The 22,607-nt window shown below is 42.6% G+C and overlaps 1 protein-coding gene across 17 annotated transcripts in view; it reads right to left on the minus strand.

Moving 5' to 3' along the window:
- AKAP13 (A-kinase anchoring protein 13) overlaps nucleotides 1-22,607 on the minus strand; it is a 216,828-nt gene that overhangs the window by 129,723 nt on the left and 64,498 nt on the right. For all 17 annotated transcript variants that reach the window (XM_062630927.1, XM_062630889.1, XM_062630917.1 and 14 more), the window contains one exon: nucleotides 8,506-8,653. In XM_062630927.1, coding sequence (XP_062486911.1) covers nucleotides 8,506-8,653 — 148 coding nt within the window. The remainder of the gene's footprint in view (nucleotides 1-8,505; nucleotides 8,654-22,607) is intronic.

The raw sequence follows: 22,607 nt of genomic DNA on the forward strand, positions 1-22,607 counted from the left end.
ATGACCCTAACCATTCTGTGATTCTATGACTTCATTCTACTGTTCTCAAACATTGCACATGCATTCCAATACATCTCCAGTCAATAGGACAGGCAGGGACCTCAGCAGCCCAGATGAAACCCATTCAGAGAGTCCACTTGCCCTCAGGGTAGAAGCCTCAAATGTTGAAGGTAGATGGTACAACTCTAGGGGAACTTGCCTTTAATGCAGTTCAGAACTCTACACCCTTCTCCCTACACTTCTTGCTTTGCTCATCTCCCTAAGAACATCAGAATAAGCAGCGGGTAAAACTCATTATGTCTATAGCCCCCACAAAAGCAGCGAGTTAGATGCAGGCTGTGAAGGTCATGGCACACTGCAGGACTCACTCAAGTGCTGCAAACTTGGTTCTCCCTAATGCAAAGCAGTGAAAGGTTGTTAGAATGCAGAGGTAATAAATACAATAAAAGGCTCCTGAATAGCATGAGAAAAGCTAAGCCTTTCATTTCTGTTTTTAAACTGTCTTCTGTCTATTCCCATAAGAATCCCATCTGCAGACTAACCTAGAATACGACTACTCTGACAGAAAGCCCAGAGGACTTCCAGGATTGAAGCAGAAGGCAAACAAGGCCTGTGAGCAGCTACAGAAATATACTTTGGGACAGTCACTTCTTTGTCATGAAGCCAAACAACTCTTCTGTTGAAGAGCAAAAGCTCCTCCATCACGACAACAACTAGAGAAACCTCAGTCAAGACACATGGTCTCCTTAAACCAGTACATCGTGGATGTACACGAAGTTCCCTTGGATGGAGTGGATGGTAAACACTAGCCCCCAAATCAAGCAAAGCTACACAATTGTTCAATGCAACACAAGGGGAGGTGATAAAAAGCCCACATCCTGATCTGAAGCCAAGGATGGAACTCCCCCAGATACTGAGAACAGCCTTGAAAAGGAGGTGACAGAGCTGGCAATCCATCTTCATCTAGTAGGATCAAACAAGCATCGTGCTAAACCCTGGGGAATGTTCTTCGAAAGGGCAACTGCTCTCAATGCTTTGATGTTCTCCCTCCTTACAGCTGTGAAGATGTCAGGCTTGGGGGGGTCACAATCTGGGACAGGTTGTGACTTTTGGCAAACAGTTCAAACAGACGAGGAGCCAGTAAGTAACAAGCACAGCCAATACCAAAAGACTGCTCAAGAGGTCTCTGCCCCCCTGCTTTGAAACTACGTCAGGAACGATGTAAGCAAACATGTCCCCCGTACGTGAACCTTGCGAAGGAACTGTTGGAGGGGCAATGCTTCTCTCCACATCAAAGTCCACTGCTTCCTTCTCCTAAACTAATATCTGAACTTCAACAGCCCTTTTTTTCCCAGAGCTTTAGCAACAGTGAGCTAAGCTTTCTGGCACTCTCAGGAGATAAGTGGTTACCATCTGTAAAACTAGCTCAAATCTGTTTTTACAATGTTAAATAACTTGCCCAAGATCACAAAGAGCTTCAGGCAGTGCCAGAACAGACACTATTGCTCTTGATCGTCTCCTTTTTGCTCTGGCTGGTAGATAGCAGGGCTTTCTCCTAACACGGGTGAAACACCAACAAACAGCACAATCGACTATCGACTGCTGTGACTCCCTCATACACCTTCCCCAGAAGTGGAGCAGAAAAATATCTGACTCATTAAAAAGGAAAAAACACACCTGGGTGTGTCAGGAAGAGCAATGAGCCTATTGATAAAGGTTTGCATTTGGTAGGCTGGAAACGTGTGCGTGAATAAATCACACAGATGAGTGCACCCACAGAAGGGAGAGAAATCCCTGTGCTTTACAACATGATCAGGTTCATGATGCTGCCCAGCACCCCTCCTGAGTGCCTTCAGTCTTCGCCAGAAATCAGGCCCTTTGGCGAGAAGAGCAATAAGAAGGAAATGATGAAATAGTGATGGTCATGTGTGTGGCTATGCTGCTCTTTGTACATTTTTATTCCACAGTACAAGATTAGGTCATTTATATGCTGGCTTAACTGTGATTGAGAGTCAAATAACCCACCCCTTAATTCTTCCTCCATTGCATTTTACCCCATTTCTCTTTCTGCTCCTTACTTCCTCTAAATTTAGCTTGGAAACAATTCACTGCTCGGAGCCGTTTTGGGAAGTGCCAGCATATTGCTGGAACAATACAGAAATTAAACCAACATTTCAGTCAGTGCAGAGATGGGTTCAGTGGCTGCTTTTGTTGTGATAAAGCAAAACCCTCATCTTCACATAAAACCACACTTTAAGTACTGTTTGAAATGAGACCACAACTCTTCAAGTAAAGAATTCCTTACTGGGCCACTGAAGCTTGCTTTGGGAAGGACACAAGAACAAGAAATGGAGATATGGAGTTCTCACCTCTGTACTTATGCTCAAAGAAATGAGCATCAGTATGATAACACTGCCTCCTCTACACGATAACAATGTAAAGCAATGCGCAGGAGAAAAGGTGAAGTTATAAGTCATTATCAGACAAGTTAATGTATGGCCTTAGACCTGTCCATCTAATTGGTACCTACAGCTTTGATGTGGGGTGTGGTTAAAAGGGCAGCAACAAAACTTTTCAGAGCTTTTCTCATTACACAAGGCACACACAAAGACAAAACACCCCTAACACAGAGCTTTAATAAAAGATGAGTTCATTTCCTACTCCTCTAAAAGTGGAAATCCTGCCCAAACCTCCTATTTTCAGCATTCACATTTGAGCTATCAAACAATGGGCCCCCAGCCTGGGCAGCTATTTAAAACCCTGCTGGAAGCACATGTTTGGGTTTGCCTAGTAGATGACTAAGGACTCCAGTGCTAATTGCATCCTCTGTGTTACCATGGTGGAGCTGGGTTGAAAGAAGTCTTATAAAGAGATTCAAGCAGGACAGGAAAGCCAGCCAACAGACATGGTGAATTGCATGGAGTATCTTGGATTTCCAACCAAGAGATGTTGCCATCTACTGGCTTGGGGACAGGGAAGCCAAGGGATCTCCTGTGGCCATCTGAAAAGTGCTTCTTTTCTGCTTCAGAAATCCCGAATTCTGGTGCTGAAAATCAGACCCCGTATTTGACACGTGCTTGTGTGATTTGCACAGTTATAGTATCCACTCTTGCAACACAGGAAACACTATGAAATACACAGGCACAGCAGTAGACAGGAGCCTTCGTTTTTCCTTCTAAACCCTTGGCTATTAAGTTTGGGAGTATAGGAATATTTTTATATGGCCCTTTAAACAGCAGATGGCCTAAAAACCTATAGAAGTATAAGATCCCACACATAACATCTTAATTTCAATACAGATTCAATCACTTTTTCCTGTGACTGATGTCATCTAGTACTGGCATCATTTCCTTTTTATACACTGCCTAGAGTAATTAAGTACACCAAAGAGGATGGACTGCAAAAAGCCCTCTTGGCTATGCTGTTTTATTCTATTTTAGGTTTTTTTTTTGTTTCATAATTAAGAGTATTTTCAAATCCACAACTGGCATTGCCAAGTGGTCACTTGTTATGAAACTTGTTTACCCTGCTGGTCTACCAGCACAAAGATTGCAATTCATGAAATACAGATTTTTCTATGAAGACTTGTTTCTTGAGGGAAAACACAGAGGAGAATGAAGCATAAACATATGTAATGGATTTCACACTAAAAGTTTAAAACAAAGATATTTCCAAGCTAATGGGACTTCATTTTAGTCTATGCTTTTAACTAGCAGGAAGAAAGTAGAGAGGAAAAGAACAGAAACAAAACACAAGACGCAAACCCCTGAGATCTACGGGATTAAGAACAAGTTAAAAACTGAGCCTCCTCCTCCTCCTCCTCCACCTTAGCTTAAGCATGGAGAGAAAGCTCTCAGTGAGTCAAAGCATTTGGAGTAAACAGGAGTATTTCAACCCTGTGGAAACTGCTGGCAATCAGCTACCAGCAGACAGTCTCAGGCCCTTCTTCTGCCTCTCAGTTTGTTCCTCCTCCCCTCTGAAACCTGCACAAGAATCCTGCACCTTCTAAGATCAACCAACAAGAGAGAAGTGATTTAGGCATGACAGAGCAAAGGCTCAGAGCAATACAACACACTGCAACAGGACACACAAAATTACCTTATTGACTTGGCTCATAGACAAGGTATTCCTTACCATTCACTTGTTTAGGAGCTGCTGCAGCTCTGGATTTACCACACTGGACTGCCTTTCCCTGTCTGAAATTTCATTTCAGTTTCCCCCACTGAGCTCTTCTGCATCTCCCACTCACCACACACCAGTCTTTACATGCAAAGCCAACTCTGTGCTCAATACTACAGCCATTATCGCAATGGCACACAAACCTGCACTAGATACACTACACAAATACTCGAGCTCCCAGCACATCAGTTTTGTGAGCTTTCTCCTGCAAGAATGTTCCCCCACATGTGCCCAAGAGCTTCCCAACACTGAGATGCCTCCACTGCCCACAGCAGGCTGTGGTCAGGGTTTTTAACTCATGTGGACAGGGATGAGGATGTTCCTTCTTTTGTTGGTTTGTTTGCTGGATCATGGTATGAGGCTTTTAATTATTAGTTGTTTTATTTTTCCAGTGGGGGAAAAGCAGATGCAGGCAATGAGGCTGCTGTCCTGCAATGAAGTTTCACTGCCCTACTTTAACACAGGCTTTCTACATTACCACATGCAATCTGCTTGGCCATTCAGTGTCTCAGTTATCCTTCCTACCCTGCAGAGATGCTGGGAAGAAAAAAAACATACTAAAGACTATAACAGTGCCAGTTACTACAGTAATAAGGACTTGCTGAAAAGCTCAGTTTATGACCAACACTAAGTAGAATGATGCATCCACGGTGTAAGTGGACACATCTGTCCTCAACAGTACTTGTTCAGCAGCAACAACAGTTTGGGCATAGGAGCAGAGCTGACATCATAGAATGGTTTGGGTTGGAAGGAGTTGTAGAGCTCATCTAGTTCCAACCCCCTCTAGACCAGGTTGGTCAAAGCCCCATGCAACTTGGCCTTATACATCTCCCTGCATCCCTCCCTACTTGGACCTTTGGTATCTTTTCCAGTACCTAATGATACCCAAACTCAAGCAATACCTAGTGCCATCACACATCTGACTGCCATGTCAACTGACCTTAATGCGGTGTCATCATGATGAGACAGCGTTTGAAACTGTTCTGCAGAACAGAGTGCCTCCGGTACAGAGGAAATCTCCAGCTATGGAGAATTTGAACCACATCCTTTAGAAATCTAAGTACTGTAACAGTGTCAGTAAAGCAATAGTTAAGTAAGGTTTTGGTTCCTTTTCACCAAGGCAAACAGAAGCTTATTTGGGCAATGTAACCTGGTTTGCCCTTAGGCTGACAAAAGAGTCACGGAGAGCAAGCACAGCATCATCTCCTGCCTAATTCTTATATCTCAGTAGCATATTTTGATACTTCAAGTTATGACAGATCAGCTCAGATGTAAATCTGTTTCTTATGACTTGAAATTACTTCCCTTAAAGTAACCCAGTCAATAGTGGAGCCACCTCATCCCAACAGTTGCAACCACCCCATCCCATCCTTCAGAGCAAGTGCAGAAATACAGGTATTTTGCCCTTTCAGTGACTGCTGAATCGACATTTAGCCACATCTTCAGCTATAAGAAAGCTGCTCCCACAAATTTACAATCAGAATTCCTTTATTATGTACAGATATAAAAGCTCACATTTGAACAGTACTGTTCACTATATATATTCAGTGTTTAAGACTGATGATAAAGACAGCGTAAGAGGCAGATTGCTCCAGTAATTATGTAAAATGCAGCAGGCATTTGACTCTGCAAGTTGTAAGCTTTTATTTAGGTAAAGTCTTTCAGCATACAGAGGATTTTCACACACAATGGAGATGTAGGAGGTATTTACATTCTGTTTTCTTTAAGTTCTCATCTAAAACCACCTTATGTTGTTGAGGTTTTTTTTTTAATGGGATCTCCTTTGAAAGCTTTGCTAAAACACTTGACTCCATTTTGGCAGCAAATGTAATCAAATCACTTCTGTTTCTGCTTTTTACACCTCCATACATCACCAAAACTACTGACAAAAGACAAAAGACATTTAAAATCTGGTTTTGTGCTTACATTAGCTTTAACAGCATTATTGTTACTCCTTTCAATCAGGCCCCTGATGGACTTCACCTCAAGTCTCCTGGGGACCATATGAAACTCTGAGGACTTGGGATGAGGATGAGGCCTCCAAGCCCAGAAGTGAAGCAGAGGAGGTTCAAGGCAGGCAGAGAGGCTCAGTGTGCTCTTGAGTGAACCAGCCCTTCCTTCATCCACCTGAGCCATCCCCAAGCAGTGGCTGCACTCCCAAGGATGTGCACCACATCTCCCATTGCAGGGACAAACTAAAGATGCTCAAAGCTGGAAGCAAAGGATGAGTTTTGGCTAAAACCTGCTTACAAGAGTTTCCTTGCAGAGCACTTGCTAACGCCTGGGCCTGGATGTTTAAACAAGGGCTGGTCTCCCACACAGTGTCTCTTGTTCATGGCTAATCCTGCTGCGAGGTCAAATAACGCCAGCTCTGAGTCACCACAACCATCTCCAAGGCAACTGGCCGAATATACAGTGTAAACACATGATTATAGATTCAGTGTTGAGTTCAGGAAGGAGGAGGAAGACCTCTGCTGAAATAAGTCATGCTCTTGATGAAATCAGAGCAGTCAGTGCTGAAGCAACACTGAACAAATGCACTGGTGCCAATGGAACGCATCAAAAAGATTGCTTTTCCCCCCCCCTTTTTCTTCTCTGCATCAATCCCTTCACCACTAAAGTCTCTCAGGTAGTTTCTCCAAAACGAGGTATGAATACAGAAGAGAATGTTACCCAAACAGTTACTTTACATCTGAGATCTCACCTCTCTCCTTGCACCACGGCTCCAGACACTGCAATCTGGCAGAAATGGGACTACCTTTCCAAGAGGCCTGTTAAATGTCTATCTGATATGGGCTGTATTTTGGGACAGCACCCATCCCTATCTAGATCCCACACCACAAGATCCTGACTCCAAAATAAAAAAGCCATTATAACTAAAGGAACAATTGAAAGCAATTCCTTCCTTTCCCTTTGAATCATTAACGGAGTCAGATTGCCCACTAACAGCGAATAAAGGAGCCCGAGAGAGCCCTCCCAAGTGACTCAGTTGTACTTGGAGCTGGCCTAGCAGAACAAGCAGAGCCCAGAGCATCATCTCAGGTACTGCCTGGCAGCCACATCCACTGCTGCTCCAAGGATGTCAGGGACAGTGGTGATAAGAAAGCATCGCTCCTGCCCGGAAATCCCGGTTCCCTCACAGGCTGAAGGGGAACACTGAAGTTTTTCAGTTCCTTTCTTGGCAACGCAGCCATGGTCCCGAGGGGAGGTGAGGTCATTGCAAGCAGGGCTGGCAGAGCCCTGTGCCTGCCACACAAAAGCAGGGAAGGAGTCACTTCTTCTTCTCCATCCTCTGGGAGAAAATAAGCACTAATCTGATTGATTGTATTGGGCTCTGGTTGTCAGTAACCATAAAAAGACTTCTCTTCCCAAGCCAACTAACAACACAAACAGCACAAAAGGAAGAGGAAACGAAAAAAACACAGTGTCCAACTCTTAGCCACTCATTCCAGAAGGAAAAACTCCTTAGCCCAAATTTCAATCCACGGGAATCTCTCACAAAACAATCGTTACAAGACAGATAAAAAGCAAACCTAAGAAACACACTTTATTGCTGAAGCTATACTGTGTACAGTGAAAATGTCAGGCATTTTTCTCACACTAGTATCAATGTGCTGCATAGCAACAAGTCAGAATGAAAGGTTAATGGTAAGGACCGCAGCCTGGAACATGCTCATTCCCACGGTCCTGAAGTCACCAAAGGGAAATGCTGCACCGATCTGTTTTGTTTTGTTAGCAGTCAAAGGCTTAAAGAGAGCAGTGGGCTTTAATGTGACAACCCACCCCATCCAAACTGGGTATGCTGGAGGGATGGCACCAAGCACCATCACTGCTTGCCACTGCAAGAGCTTCAGAAAGTCTGTGTTGGCTCTGATTTAAGGGAAAAGGGTTCTATTTTACCAGGTCTACAGCAAAAACCTCACAGAGTCAAGCAGAGCAGATCCTAAGCGTAGCTAGACCTTATATGCCTTATAGCCTTATATATAGGCTATACAGCATTTGGATAATAGCAACTCTAGCCTAGCAAACGTGTCTTCCATTACCTTGCTTGCATTTAAAAGCTTGCTTAACGTGTAAATTTAACTGTGTATTTTCTCTAATGGAATTCCACAGTTACACATTAAATAATTGCAATCTCAGAGTTATGCAATTCCAGCAAAATCAAGCAAGAAAATTTTAAGAGGCAAAAGCAGCCATGCAAACCACACATGAATGTGAAAATGAGCAAAAAGACAACCCAGAAAACAGCACGATGCTGAAGCCCACTTGAATGAACCAAATTTCATAGACTGATACACTGATACACAAAGAAAGGCAATTGTTTACCAGGTGAAATGGTCTCCAGACTCCCAGGATTTATCTTTCTTGTGCTTGTGCAGTGTTGGACAGTTGACCCAGTGAAGACCAAGTAAAACACTACATCATCTTCAACTTTATCTTCCTCAGTCAGCTGCACTGTTATTACAGAGTCACCCTAGAAAAAAAAGGACAAGAAACAAGGTTAGGTTTACACTTGTGAGAACTGCATCATATAAAATAGAACTTCTCTCCCTCCCTGTTTGCGTGCTCCTTTCACACAACTTGGGTCCATCCTAATTTTTACATATTCAAGTCATCCTTCGCATGCTTCTCAGCATCCTAGCCAGCCAACCAGCTAGAAAATATGCTGAATGCAGCTCCAGGAAGAGATGCATAGAAATCTCAAGGGTATATTCCAAATAGTAACTTTATATGGTGAAATCACACCAAGTCATAAGCACACACCCCACACAGGGGGGTTTTATATACATACACACATGTACACACGTATCTCCCTATATATGCATACCTAAAACAACAGAATGGGGATAGTGGTCTAAAATTGCTTCTGTCTTCATAAATTTGAACAAATTCCCTAAATCTTGCTTGAGTGTTCACATTTCCCCTGTCCAAGATAGCCACAGTGCTGACAGTTCCAGCGTAGCCAACTTAACCACTTGAGCACATCCTATCCATCATCCATAAACACACACAAAGATATGGAAGTTTCATATACCAGATTTCTTCTGCCTTCCTTACAAAAAAAACCAACAGTATCTGGCTGTACAGACAGTGGTATCTCTTCCCACTCATCTATGAGCTCACACCTTGGTGAAAAGCTTATGTTCTCAAAACCAGCAGTTCTTCAAGCCCTAAAAAGAAACCTGTCATGATATGCTGGCTGAACACTCCTGCTTTGGTTTAGGGAGGCTTTGTTTCAGTATCTCGGTATATTTGATCATTTCACTCATCTTTGCTGCAAGCAAATGACATTTCTGAAGGACACACATAGCTATTGCAGTTAACCCAGGACAGGATACAGTAAATACACCCACAATTCATACACCTGCATGAACAAGAACAGGAGCAATATCCCCCAATATCCTTCCATTTTCCATGAGGAAGGGAAAATAAAGAAAGAGGATAGCTTGCAGTTAGTACAAGACTAAATGGAGCATTTCCATTTGGTCTCACCATACATCATTTATCTGCCTGAGGAATTATATAAACTACAACACCGAAAACAAAAGGCTGCAACATGACCTTCTGCCCCTTTTCCATCAAGATCAAAACCAGTTGGATGCCCCAGTTTTACACTGCAGCTGCATTAGCCAGCTCTCTGCCACCACCCCATTAAGCATATGGTTAAGGCTGCAAATCTGGAAATGATGTTTTTATTATTATTATTGCAGACTGCATAACTCTGATTTGCATATCCAACAGAATACACATGCAGATTCATTCAAAACCTTCCTCTTGAGCTCGCTCCGTTCATCCCTTCTCTTTGTCACATACAACTATTGCAGAAAAATCCCACGCTTCCAAGCCCTCCTGTACACCAATGCGTGTAAGCATCACTTCCCACGCTCCATCTCCCCCTGTTCTCCCTCATCTCAGCTCCTTTTACACCCCATCACGGCTTCCTCCTCCAAGTTCATGTCCAGTTCTCTGATCCAGCCTGTCTGGGACCTCTTGCCAGGGGCAGATCTGCACCTTGTTTTGATAGAAACAAGGTTTTGCAGTGCAGTACACAACCAGCCCTTGGTATTAAGAAGAAATATGTGGGTAAGGATTATAAGACACAAGAAAGAAAACCAAGAATGCCAAAGAGATAAATGAAGCAGTAAGTATAGTTTGTGTTTCCAGAGGCTGCAGTTACAAATGCACATTATAGGAAGGTCTCACATGATAATATCAGACCAGGCTCCCAGCTGGGGAGCAAGGAGCTATGCAGCATATCTTGTCTATAGTCAGTGTTAGAATGAAAACAGGTGCAAAAAGAAATAAATCAAGCTTTAAATTCAAGCATGACCAGTTCACATGCTGAGTTGGAAACTAAATATTCCATTTCAAGCAAATGGATCCAGTTTTGAGCGGATGTTCAAAAAAACAAAAGCTGGAGCTTTAACCCCCAAATCCTTTGTGCTTTGGTTTTTACATCCGTCTTCAAACTGTTTCTCCCTTAAGGCATGAACATATAAAGTACTTAAACGGACTTGAAATGCAGGTAACATTTCAGGACGCCCATCAACAGGGCTGATTGTTTAAAGACGCATCTGGTAAAGGAGAGTTTTCTTTAAGTCAGAAATCAAATTCAGCTACTGCAATTCGGGTGAAAATAAAGCCAACCTGCACAAGGTGCACGCGAGAAGGCGCATGCCTGTCCATGTGAGCTACTCACATTTCAAGGAAAAGCAATTTAATTTGCAGCATTACTGCAAAGCCTAATTTATATATTTTGTTACTGACAAAACCCCATGCAAATACACATAAGAAACCTCAACACCAGAGGTTCCGTGTAACCTGAAATCTGGCTAAGCCAGGGTTTTAAATATGATAGCTGAACTTCCTATATAGAAGCAACAGATAGATAGATAGAACATATATATACCTGATGTAATTTTGAGGGTGGCCCTGCTTTGGAGGGTGGTCAGACCAGATAACCTCCAGCCATCCTTTCCCACCACTCTTTGTATGTTAATTCAGCTTATTAAAGTTACTGTTTAAGTCAAGGGGAGCACAAATTATCATCAGCTGATATCAGGTTAAGAGGCTCTTCAGCTGCATCCAAGTAGCACTTTATAGTGGGATGGTCTCCCACACCTTGCTCCTTCCTTCTCTTCTGGAGGACACTACAGCAAAAGACTGAAGCGGAACACCCTACACCTTTATTATAACTGAGCATGTTCTGCTTGTTTTCTTTTTACTTGAAGTTGCAAGTTGTCTTCCAACACCTTCAGCAAGACCAAGAATGTGCCACCTAATTCTTGTGTGCTTCAGCTTCCTTACAGGTTGTACTGTACCTGGTACTGCTCACTGTGCATGATGGGATCCGAGACGCCCGAAGCAAAAGAGCAAAGCACTAAACAAGACCGTCCTCCTTCAACACACATGTTTCCTTTCCCTTTTATTAACAATAGTGTTGTCTACTGCCCATTTTAATTTGATTTTTAAAAGCTGTATTCTAATAATATTTATTTGGAAAGGAAATAACGTACAGAACAAACCCTCTTCTTTCCAACATTTTTGGAGTTAAAGAAAATCAATTGCAAATGCAGACAAATTCCTTCAACCCACACAGAAGTCTTTCCAACAGCCCTATTGCATTCAGCCTCCAAAAACATTTTAATTGAAGTATGTTTACCTTTATTCATTTAATATTGTCCAAAAAATGTCATCTGTTCAGCATCACTGCCACACAAGGTGGTTATTATAACCCTTCTTTCATCCCGAATGGCTAGAAATGGGAGGCCAGCCTGCCAATATCCCTTTGGTGAAAGTACAGACAGATCAAAGCTATTCTCTGGAATGCTCCAACAAATAAGAATAATTTAATTTCAAAACTAGTTTGGATCGACTAATATTTACTTGGCTTAAAGCCCATTGGAAATGAAAACATTCCATTTTGGTCCATTCATGAAGGAGGTCACCCTCTCCCTCGTTCAGATCTGAAAATCTCTGGTTTCAGAGAGCTGAAACGGGACATAAAGAAGGTGGATGCGGTTCTTTAACTCTCCTCCTCAAACCAAAGGAGAAAGCAGGTTTGCTTTGCCAACGGATGGATGCACTGGAAAGCCAAGCCTGACCTTGGGCTTTAAACTACTATAAAACAATTCAGAAAGGGATTTGAGAGTGGCACATCTCTGAACCTTGGGCTTAGTCAGGGCAGCAGAAATGCAATTATCCCTAAAAATGCCAAATGCTGTTACTAGGTCTAAAACCCAACACTAGATTGACAACACACCTGTTTGTCAGCAGATTTTCCTGGCATTAGGACAATTCCACCTTTTTAGGTATTTATTTTTCCAGTGCTGCAGTTCAAGGCATGCGGATTATGTGAAGGCAAAGCTCAAGCAACTGAGTAATCATTTCTTCTTTCTCAGACTTGGTTTCTGTGCCTGTTACAACAAACTATTTACCTTCAAAGGCTTTTCTTTCCCTTAATAAATGGCCTCAGCATCATTTGGAAGTGACGATGAAGCGAAAATCGTTAAGCTCCAAAGAATTAAGATCACTTATATTATTAAGTCAAAAATACCATCCACCTTCCAGAAAGAAGTAATTGTTTTAAACATGTAAAGACATCTTTCTTTTCCACTTCAGGCTCTGGAAATCTGGGACTGGGGAACCAGGCATCGTATCAGCTCTACCAGCAGCAGGTAGAACTGATACGTGCATTTCTCTACAATGGACTACGAAGGGGGAAAAAGTATTCTTAGCATGCTGGCTATCAAATTTTAAAGTTTCTAAAAAAAAACCCAAAACACTAAAAAAAATACAAAAACCCCTGCCAAAACCACCAAAAAAAAGCCACGCTGTATTTTTATAGCTGAAGCATGTGATTTGTAAGCTAGGTTTTCCCCCATGGGTCATAGTGGGAATTTTGAAGTACATTACCTAACCTACTAACAACCCAACTCTGGACTCCCCACACACACACAGTCTAAAAATACTTATGAAAATGAAGCATGTATTAGACAGCATTACTTGAGCCTTCTGCTTTTAATGAGGACATACTAACCACCACGATTTGTTCTAAACAGAAAAGCAGAATTGCTGCTGATGACCATTGCCATCTCTGCCTGGTTTTTTATGCAGGAAGAACATAGCAAGTGCAATCCTACTGAATGGAAAGTCCACGCGTTAGAGACTCAGATGCAAGGAAAGAAACCTGCCTCCCAATGTATTTTCTTCTAAGAGCTGCTGTAGACATCAGCGTTATGATGCTTCATTAAAACAGCTGGATTAGGTGCTGGATTAGATGAGTAAATTTAACTTGCCACTGTAACAAGTTTTGTTTTGTTTCCGCTATTCATAACATGAATCAGATGCTTGTTGGGTCATTGCTTATTGCATTATGCTGGGACACAAAAGGAGAAACAGGCTTTTGAAACACTTTCTCCCTCCCAGCCTCTTTAGAAAGCTCTAAATAGCTCCCAAGAGAGTGGCACTGTACCCAGGAATGCACAAAATCACAGTTGTGGTTTCTTCCTCCACCTTCAAGGAATCCAGGCTCATTGATATCTCTATTTATTCAGTTTTAGATGGAATCTGACTTGCTGTCGAGCTAGTGCTCAATACTGAGTACACAGATCAGGCTGTGATTACAGCAGGAGGCAAGTCCTTTCACATCCCTGCACTTCAAGTTTCCCCATCAATGAAGCGGTCCAAACACACCAAGTACTTTTCATCCCAATGGCTTTTAAAGGAAAAGCTGCCTTTTCAATCATGTGACATTCTCCTTGGACAGCAGGCAGGACTGACAATAATTAAGTTAGAAAAAAACTCAAAGGGGAAGTTGAGACAATTACACCTCAAATTGAGAACTGCAGAATACTCTGAGATCAGCTGGAGGATGAAAAAGGCAACTGCAAGGCAGCTTTAGAAAATGCAGAAGTCATCCTGCATGGAAAAGGTAAAATATAATTGTTTAGATGCTCAATGATCCATTACCATTTACCTCTGCCACTACACAAGATCAACAGCTAAGCTTTTGCTGCCAGTGTCCCTGTCTCAGCTGAGCATCTTGGAAGATCCCTCCCATCTAAGGTTACTTTGGGTTGGTGCAAACATGTGTTTAACCCCCTGGAGAGGCACATCTGGAAATGACACCCGCAGCATATGGACGTTTTTGTGCAGAACAAAACCAGGCGCAGCCACAGGGGCTCCTAACTGCACATGAAGATGGGGGTTTGGGCGACTATTTTTAGAGCAAACACAGCAGTGTTCTCATCTCCTGGAATAACCCTTTTGATTGAGAAAGGCTTGGATCCCCATTTTTCAAGGTCTAAGCACTCCGGCTGGTCAGCTGGGATACAGGCACCAAGGGCTATCATTGCTGGCTCATAAACCCAAGTGATGCACTCTTCCCATGGCAAGAAAATAACCTACATCCAGCAAGCTCTTCCAGACTGCTATTCCCAGGTTAATAGAAGCAATGGAGCAGCAAAACTCTGAGGATGGGTCCTACCTTCAAAACATCCAGCTAAGTCCCCTTCCCTCCCTACCTTAGCATGGTGTGAGTTTTTCCGTGGACCTCACTTAATCTGGATCATATTTTCTCCCATGGGAACATTAATAGGGTTTCTAAATTGCCTCCTGGTACTTTGCTCCTAGATGCTGCAACGCCACAGCTTGAACCATCCATGCCCTTTTGCAGATGTGGCCATTTACCCTGGAGCTCCCAGCACATGTATATAAAAGGAACGGATCGTGGGAGGAGGTAAATGGTACAGGGAGATAAAAGCAGTCATTACAGACATCCTCAGTTTCACAGGTACGTACTGACTCAGAGCAGCATTCAGGGAAGAAAGAAATCACATCAAACACAGTCTGTTCTGCAGAGCTCCAGTCCCAGAAACAAAGGTAGGACTGTGAAATCTGCCTGAACATGAGCAGCTATAGATATCTCTGCTTGCCTGGAGATATCCCCCTTGATAAAGGCAGTGACCGGGGTCAGGAGCGTGGGGAAAGATGGATGTCATTCAGGGTGGAGTGCTGCAGCCTCCTGCAGATAAAAGCTCCAGGGAGAGACTCCAGAAATAAACAGGACGGCAAGCTGCCAAGTTTGGGGCAGATATGGGTCCATTTTCATAGTCAACGACTTCAAACTCCTTGATCTTAAAGGAGCATAAAGCAGAGATTTTTTTTATCTTAACATAACCGGCCACAATACAAACGGCGACAACAAGAACGACTCCAGTGGTCTAGAAAATAAAAAGATCAATCTCCAACCTTAACTTTATTTCCTTTTTAAATTAAAAGCAATGCTATTATTTCTGCCAGCAAAAAGTTTCAGGTTAACAGCATGGGCACTAAGCCCCTCTGTGATGAGAAAGACAGATTTTGCAAAGCAGCCTCTTACCCTTAGGAAAATACAATTGCAGAAAGTAATGTTTCGCCAGAGGCCACCAAAAGAGCACAGTGATGGCACATGCTTTTTTGTCAGCTCACACAGCAACTCAAGGTGATATCTTGCATATTTCATTAACGCTGCACTAAGCCAAATGATCTCCTCTTCCAACGGTAACCACAGAGCCATGACTGAAATACTGAGATACATGCAAAATAACTTTCTTCACCATTTTCTTCCCCCAAAGGTGAGATAGAATTTGGTCCAAGAATAAGATTAGCTTAACACGCTGATGGATAAAGTAAGGGGCAAGCAGGAATACAGAGTCAAAAGAGCATTTAGTTAAGACTCCTTGGATAGAAGGAAATGTGGGAAAAGACGGACATCTATGACAAACAGCCCTGAACTGATGCCTCCAGGCCCAAGCTGTCTCCCACAGATCCATCCTGAGCGTGAACTGTGCTCAAAACACAGCATGGATGCCCTTGACTTGCCTGTCTGCAGAGCCAGCATCATTATAGCCAAGTTATCAACATAATCTCACAGCCACACCATATCCAAGGCCACTGCAGTGTCTAATCCTGCAGCAGGTCTTTATTTGCAGAGAGATAAATGGTCTGAGGAGAGCAAGGGGTGGACTTCCCAGCCTAAACCAATGCAAGCAACACAAACTCCTGCAGAAATGGGCACACTTGAGGAAATCCATTGCTAGCAGCTCACATCCTTTAACAGAGCACGTCCCTGTCAGTCTCCAAATCAATCACAGCTCGCAGATGAACCTTTACAGAGTGTCAAGATGCTGTTGGAAGTATTACATTCATATTAATTCAGGCACCTTGTAGGAAATCTCTACAACAGAAAAATACATCAAATAACAGGATCTTGTTAATGGCAAAGAGACACGAGTGATCTTTACAGGTACATCTTCATGACATACCACTTTGCTACACAGAGCCAGAGAGGTTATTAGATCGGGCTGTTAATAGCTGTATCACTGCCTTAGCATGGGGCTCCACATGCTCTGCAGCGCTTATGTTACCAACACTTATTCAGAGCATGCTTCCTGCATCAGGTCACTGCCGCACTGTGCTATGCAGACAGCCTTCACAAAACTACTCAGCCAAGGTCATGTCCAATCCTTTTTAGCACTCAGGAAGAAGTGATAGAACTAACAATAAAATTAACAGGAAAAATCAAAGTTGAGAAAAATAGAAAGATGGGAAAAGTGCCATTCACTATTTGTGTTATATATCTAAGGAGAAACTGCTATAATTTTACTGTCTGAAATTGGCTGTAGAGTGAAAATAATTATTTTCTTTCATTTATTTGGGCAGTTTAGTGTTAGACCAGTCATTTAAAACATTCTGTGCCTGCTGTTCTCAGTCACCATTGCCTGAATACATAAGTATTGACAGTAACCCCTAATTTCTTCCAGTTCAAGCTCCGCATGGCTCTGGTACAGAGAAGGAATGGAGGTACACAAGCAGTAACACACCGAGGACTGCCCTTTAAACTATGCAAATCTCTGTGTAGTGCCACCACATGAAGACAAGATGGAGGAATTTCTCTATGGCAGAATATTGCCTCCAGTACCATCCCGTTTCCATAAATACTGATCTTACTGTTAAGGGTTTTTCTCAGAAACTGCTACAATCAATTCCCATAAAACACATCCAAATTGATGGCCGCATCCTAAAGCCCCGTCTGTTCTTTACTACATTTAGAGAACTGAACCGGGCAATTTTATTACCAGCTGTTTCAGTGATTGATAGCATTTCCTGCTAATTACTCATGTAGCAATAACAACAGAATTGTTGTGCTTGGGAGAAATAGCGGGCAGCCTGAATGTATTCAGTGACTAACAAATGCAGCTATTCTCCTGGCACCAGAGAGGCAGAGAGAGTCACAGTTCCTGGAAGATAAGGTACATATGATGACACATTATTTGAAACAGTCACCTGTCATGGGGTATTTTCACAAACAGCCTTGAGGAGCCTTTAAAGGGAAAAAGAAAAATCGGGTTTGAGTGGTAACATCCAAAGACAGGACTGCAGAAGGATGGTGTCTTCCTGGTACTTCAGCCTCCTCTAGAGCAAAACCTTTGAAGAGAGAGAGCTCCGAGTGTGTTTCAGAGCATTCAGGTTCATTTTCCTGCCAGTCTTCAAAGATTTCACAACTATAGTACTTAGAGCTGCTGTAATGACTGAGGCGCTTTTGAAAGTGACATTTTCTGCCATTAAAGAATGGAAACCATTATAACCAGTACCTTACTGAAGAAATACCCCCCACATCCACAAACACTAGACAGATGCAACGCCTGCAATGCTTAACGAAACAGGTTGAAACAACTATACAAACACAGGCAGCCCTGCAGAGAGCGGCACTGAGTGTGTGTCCTGCAACAGAACAGCCACTTGATGGCAGTGCGCAGCATCAATCTTAGCACAGAACAATTAATCACGGTTTATTTGATTCCACTTAAACACAAGATGGAATTGCTCTACCGAGCAAGGCAGAGGACGAGCATTTGCAGAGACACCACGTGCGGCACAACCTTCAGAAGCAGACAGGAGGCAGTGCAGGAGATTTGAGGGGTTATTTGAAAATGAAATCAAATCAATGTCTTCCAAACCACTTACTCTGACTTGAGCTTTGCTGTCAGAACTGCCTCTATTCTAACAAAATGACTGTCAGCACTTTGAGATGGGAAATAAAGCAGGGACACGTAACTTGATGAATGAGATGGGAAATTTGTTTTGCCATTCTAAATGTAACAAGAATATTTATGAATATAAATACATTCCACAAAAGAAGGGCAGCTGAAGAGCATTTTCATCCTTTTAAACATCAAGCCCTGATTTTTGTTGCTCTTTCCTCCTGAAAGGAAGGGAGGTAACACTGTCAGCCACTGCTGGGGATGGGACACAGTCTATGAGCATCTTTCCAGATATTAACACATCACTATAAGAAATACAGAACCCTAAATTCAGAGCCCAAGCATATAATAATGTTTGTCTCTAAGTGTGACAATATAAGGATTCTTTTTGCAGTTTCAGAAAACAGGCTGAAGTAACCTAGTATTTCCCCAAAAGAGATTATGGTCTTTGCTGCTTTCTCACCTCCACCCCTACCCTGTACCAGCACCAGCATCTTTCTTCTGGACACTTTAAAGCTCACACATAATGCTGCAAAGCATTGGTAAATCAAGGGCAGCATTTCAGATAAGTGCTCCAGACTTTAAGCTAGACCATTTGTTGTTTACCAGCACATTCATACCCACAAAACAGGATCACAGAAGGAAAGATCACAGGATCAAAGAAGAAATAGGTAATTATGGGAGGAGGGCTTTGAACCCAAGTCACCAACATTTGTAGTTTCAGGTAATACGGAAGAAAGGGCACCTGAGCTCCAGTTCCATCAGTGGCATATCCTGGAGAAAGGTGATGCTGACGGTCAGGCAGCCCCTTTCAACTTCTCCAGCCAAAGCTGCCTTCAGCAAATGCACAGAGGTGACCATTTCACATGGAGTCCTGTACTAACATTGCATAAACCTCATGAGCTTGTGAACACCTCACTTAAGAGGAGCAAGCCAAGAGAACAGCCGAGCAATAACCAAACTGTGCAACCCAAAGTCTTCATTTAGGTACCTGGGAAGTGAGAAGCAGCAGGCAGCTTGCCAGAGTATGGTGCAGAGCTTGGGGGACAGCTGCCAGATACCCACTGCAACAGAAGGGCATGGCTTCTTGTATGATGTAGACCAGAATTTGGGAAGTGGAGGATGAAAAGAATCTGGATCAAGGACGTAAGTGACAAACTTCACAGATGAGGTCAAGCACAGTTTAGTGAGGAAACCATTCTGCCTGCAGAATAAAAGCAGAACCAGACAAGCTGCAATGTGCTCCTCAAAAAATCAGTTTATTCAGGCATCCAATTGACTTAAAACTTGTTCTTCCACAAGCAACACAAGCAAATATTTGTAAATTATTTGTAGAAGGTGCTTAGAGGCCTTCCACTCATTCATAATTCAAAGATGTTTTGAAGGTGGGGCAGCAAGCTGGTTTGTTATTAAGAAGAAATCAAGCACCCAACAAATAAAAGACAAGAGGTTTATCAGATGCTCTCACCACAGAGCTGAACTGAACATCAAGGCTGGTTCTCCCCTTGCCTAAGGACCTCCAGAGAAAGACAGGGTTTATGTAGAGTAATTTTCGTGAGAAACTCTCACATCAAAAGCATGTGAAGTATGTTCTACTTTTTCTGTTGGACTGATCTCAGGTATTCAGGCATCCCAGTGGACTTTGTCACCATACATGCCACTAAGCAAATAAAGTCAGCATTAGTAGAAAAGTAACTAAACCACAGCTGCCAACCTCATGACATCTCACTGTAGGATTCTAAGGCATTTCGTTTTGTCCTTTTGTCCCCTGGGAAGAGAATGCTGATCGTTCATTACCTAGCACACAACAGTGCATAAGTCACACCTGAGATGGTTCCAGCCAAGGTAACAAGTCGGCTGTCACCTTACCTGCACAACACCTTGCTGCACTCACAGACATGAGGAACCCCAGCACTTGGGACAGACACTGCTGCCATAAACCTCAAGTCCTCTGTATTGTCAACCTCCTTTCTTTAACCCTTTCAAATTTATTCAAAAGAGGCTTTTTTCTTAAAACATGAACATCAGAGGCTATCACAATAGGTATTGTTTTCATGCACTTCACAGGGCATCATGCTGCATGAAATATGCAAATAGGTGAAAAATACTATAATCATTATCCTTTTTGCCTCATTTCAGATTAAAACGGGACACACTGGGAAACCTACAGGAGTGGTTCATTCATTAACAGAAGAGAGGACCTACTGTACCCAAAACCCAGGTTATATTAAGAGAGGGTCAATGCATTCTTTCTGAGGCTTTTGAAGTTCATACTTCATTAAGCTGCATGACATTTTGGCTTGGAAGTGGGAGCTCTCATCTCTGTAAAAACTCTCCTTGAAAAACTCTGCAGGTTACACAGCTCCTAAGTGGCAGTTTATACAAGAGACTCCATCCCCAGACCTGATTAAAGACCAAAGTCAATGGAAGAGTTTTATCAATTAAGTGTTTGCCCTCCCATGCAATCACCAGTTATGACACATTTGGGTTTGTCACTCCAAATAACGTGGGCACACCTTAGACAAACCATGCAGAGGAGGAGTGCTGTGATTTAAAACAAGTTTGTTCCTTTTAATCAAAAAGGAAAAAGGAAGAAAGTTTGCAGTAATGGATCATGGTTCTCCAGCTGCTAATCGTTTCCACTTCACACCCACTGATCATTATCGCCATGGAAAAAACATTCCCCTCTTAAAGGCAGATCTAAGGTTGTAGCCTTGGTAGTAATCAAGCAAAGATGACACTTAATGCTTCCCAGCTCCTTCCCTGCATATAACCTCAGTCCTTTTCCAGCACATTCATACCCAATACTGCTTTCAGATTATTCTTCTATAAAAGAAAACCAGCACTGATCTCAGAGTGGCAGGAGATGCAACTGGGTTAGAAGAACGACCAATAGCATTGCAAAGATCCTGTAACTACCAGAAGCTGAAATCACAATCCATGCAGGTGACTTTTGAAGTAAGATTTTTCAGGACATTGTATGCAGTTAGAAAACTTGACCTTGATCATTTACTCACATGCACTCTCTATTTATTAAAGTTTGGTTGAAAACAGGGACACAGCTTGTGATTCCTTGATCCTGTTGTAATTAAATCTCCTGCTGAATACTCTGCTGGACTCTCAATTAATGGTTGCATTTATAAAAGATCAACACTTCACCTTTACAAAGCTCTTTCCCATTTTCCTTCTCTTGCTTGGCTGTTAGCAGCAATCGAGTTTAAGCTAAGAGACTAATTTAAATGATTTCACTTACAAACATGAATCACAACAATGAAAAGGTCACTTAATAATAAACCTCCTTCGTTCTGAGCACTGCTAACCCTTTTTTTCCTATCCACATGCTCCTTAATGATCTGGATATTCCTATAATATACTGACAACACCTAGGAAGTACCTTACAAGTTGAAAATATGACTCTTTCTGGTCTCTTTTCTTTGAAAAAGTGATTATCAGTGAGGTCATTTCAAGTACTTAACAAAAACAGAACTGAAGCTCCTGAATTCTCACCTCCCATCAACCAAAAACACTTGCAACTCTCTCACTCCCATTCCTGACAGGGAGCTGAAGAGTTTGTTCCTTGAGTTTGAGACTTGGCTTCTCAACCAAAGCCCCAGGCAGAGCAGAAATAGGGTCTGAAATGCTGTCCATCCACTATGCTGTGCTTGGTAAGAGTTCCCTTATCAATGGGACAGCACTGACAAGAGGGATGTGGGTAAAGCTGGTTTTGGATTTGATCCGATCTTGTTCTGTTTCATCTCACAACAGAGATGTTGTTCATCAACAGAGATGTTCCCAACTGCAGTCTGAGACAGGCAACCAAAGGATTGTCCAGCTACGCAGACTTTTTTTACACATTCTACAGCAAAATGCATGTGAAGAAATCAATGTATCTGAAGGACTTTGTATTACAGAGCCCCTTTTCCACAGAATATCTGCAGCTGCCCCAAAGACTATGTAAAGCATGACCCATGTAATTACACACTTGGAAGAAAACGACTCATGAGAACAGCAGCAACAGAAATCAGATACACTCAATCCAGCCAAGTGACAGTTGCTTTTTGTAACCATGACCTGTGCTAGTGAAAAGCTGGGAGATAAAGCTCATTCTCTGTTAAAACCCTCCCAGTGCTATAATGAGCACGGGTCTAGAGACCATCCCTGCATTAGTCAAGCTTGTACCACAAAGTTTAAGACCACTGCTACAATATGGAGAACTTGAACCCTCATCATCACAATTATGTGAACCACAGGAGACCTCATCCATGACTTCCCCACTCCCCTATCCCACTTCTTCAGAACATCACTGCTAGCAGCAAGATAGCCGCTCCTGTCAGTACCCCATGGAGATACCTGAGGAAGGAGGAAGAGGAACAGCTTTATTTCAAATTCATATCACAATAT

This window comes from Pezoporus occidentalis, unplaced genomic scaffold (assembly GCF_034315485.1).
Source record: "Pezoporus occidentalis ecotype Australia unplaced genomic scaffold, CSIRO_AGI_Poc_V1 ctg11, whole genome shotgun sequence".
Taxonomy (NCBI): Eukaryota; Metazoa; Chordata; class Aves; order Psittaciformes; family Psittacidae; genus Pezoporus; species Pezoporus occidentalis.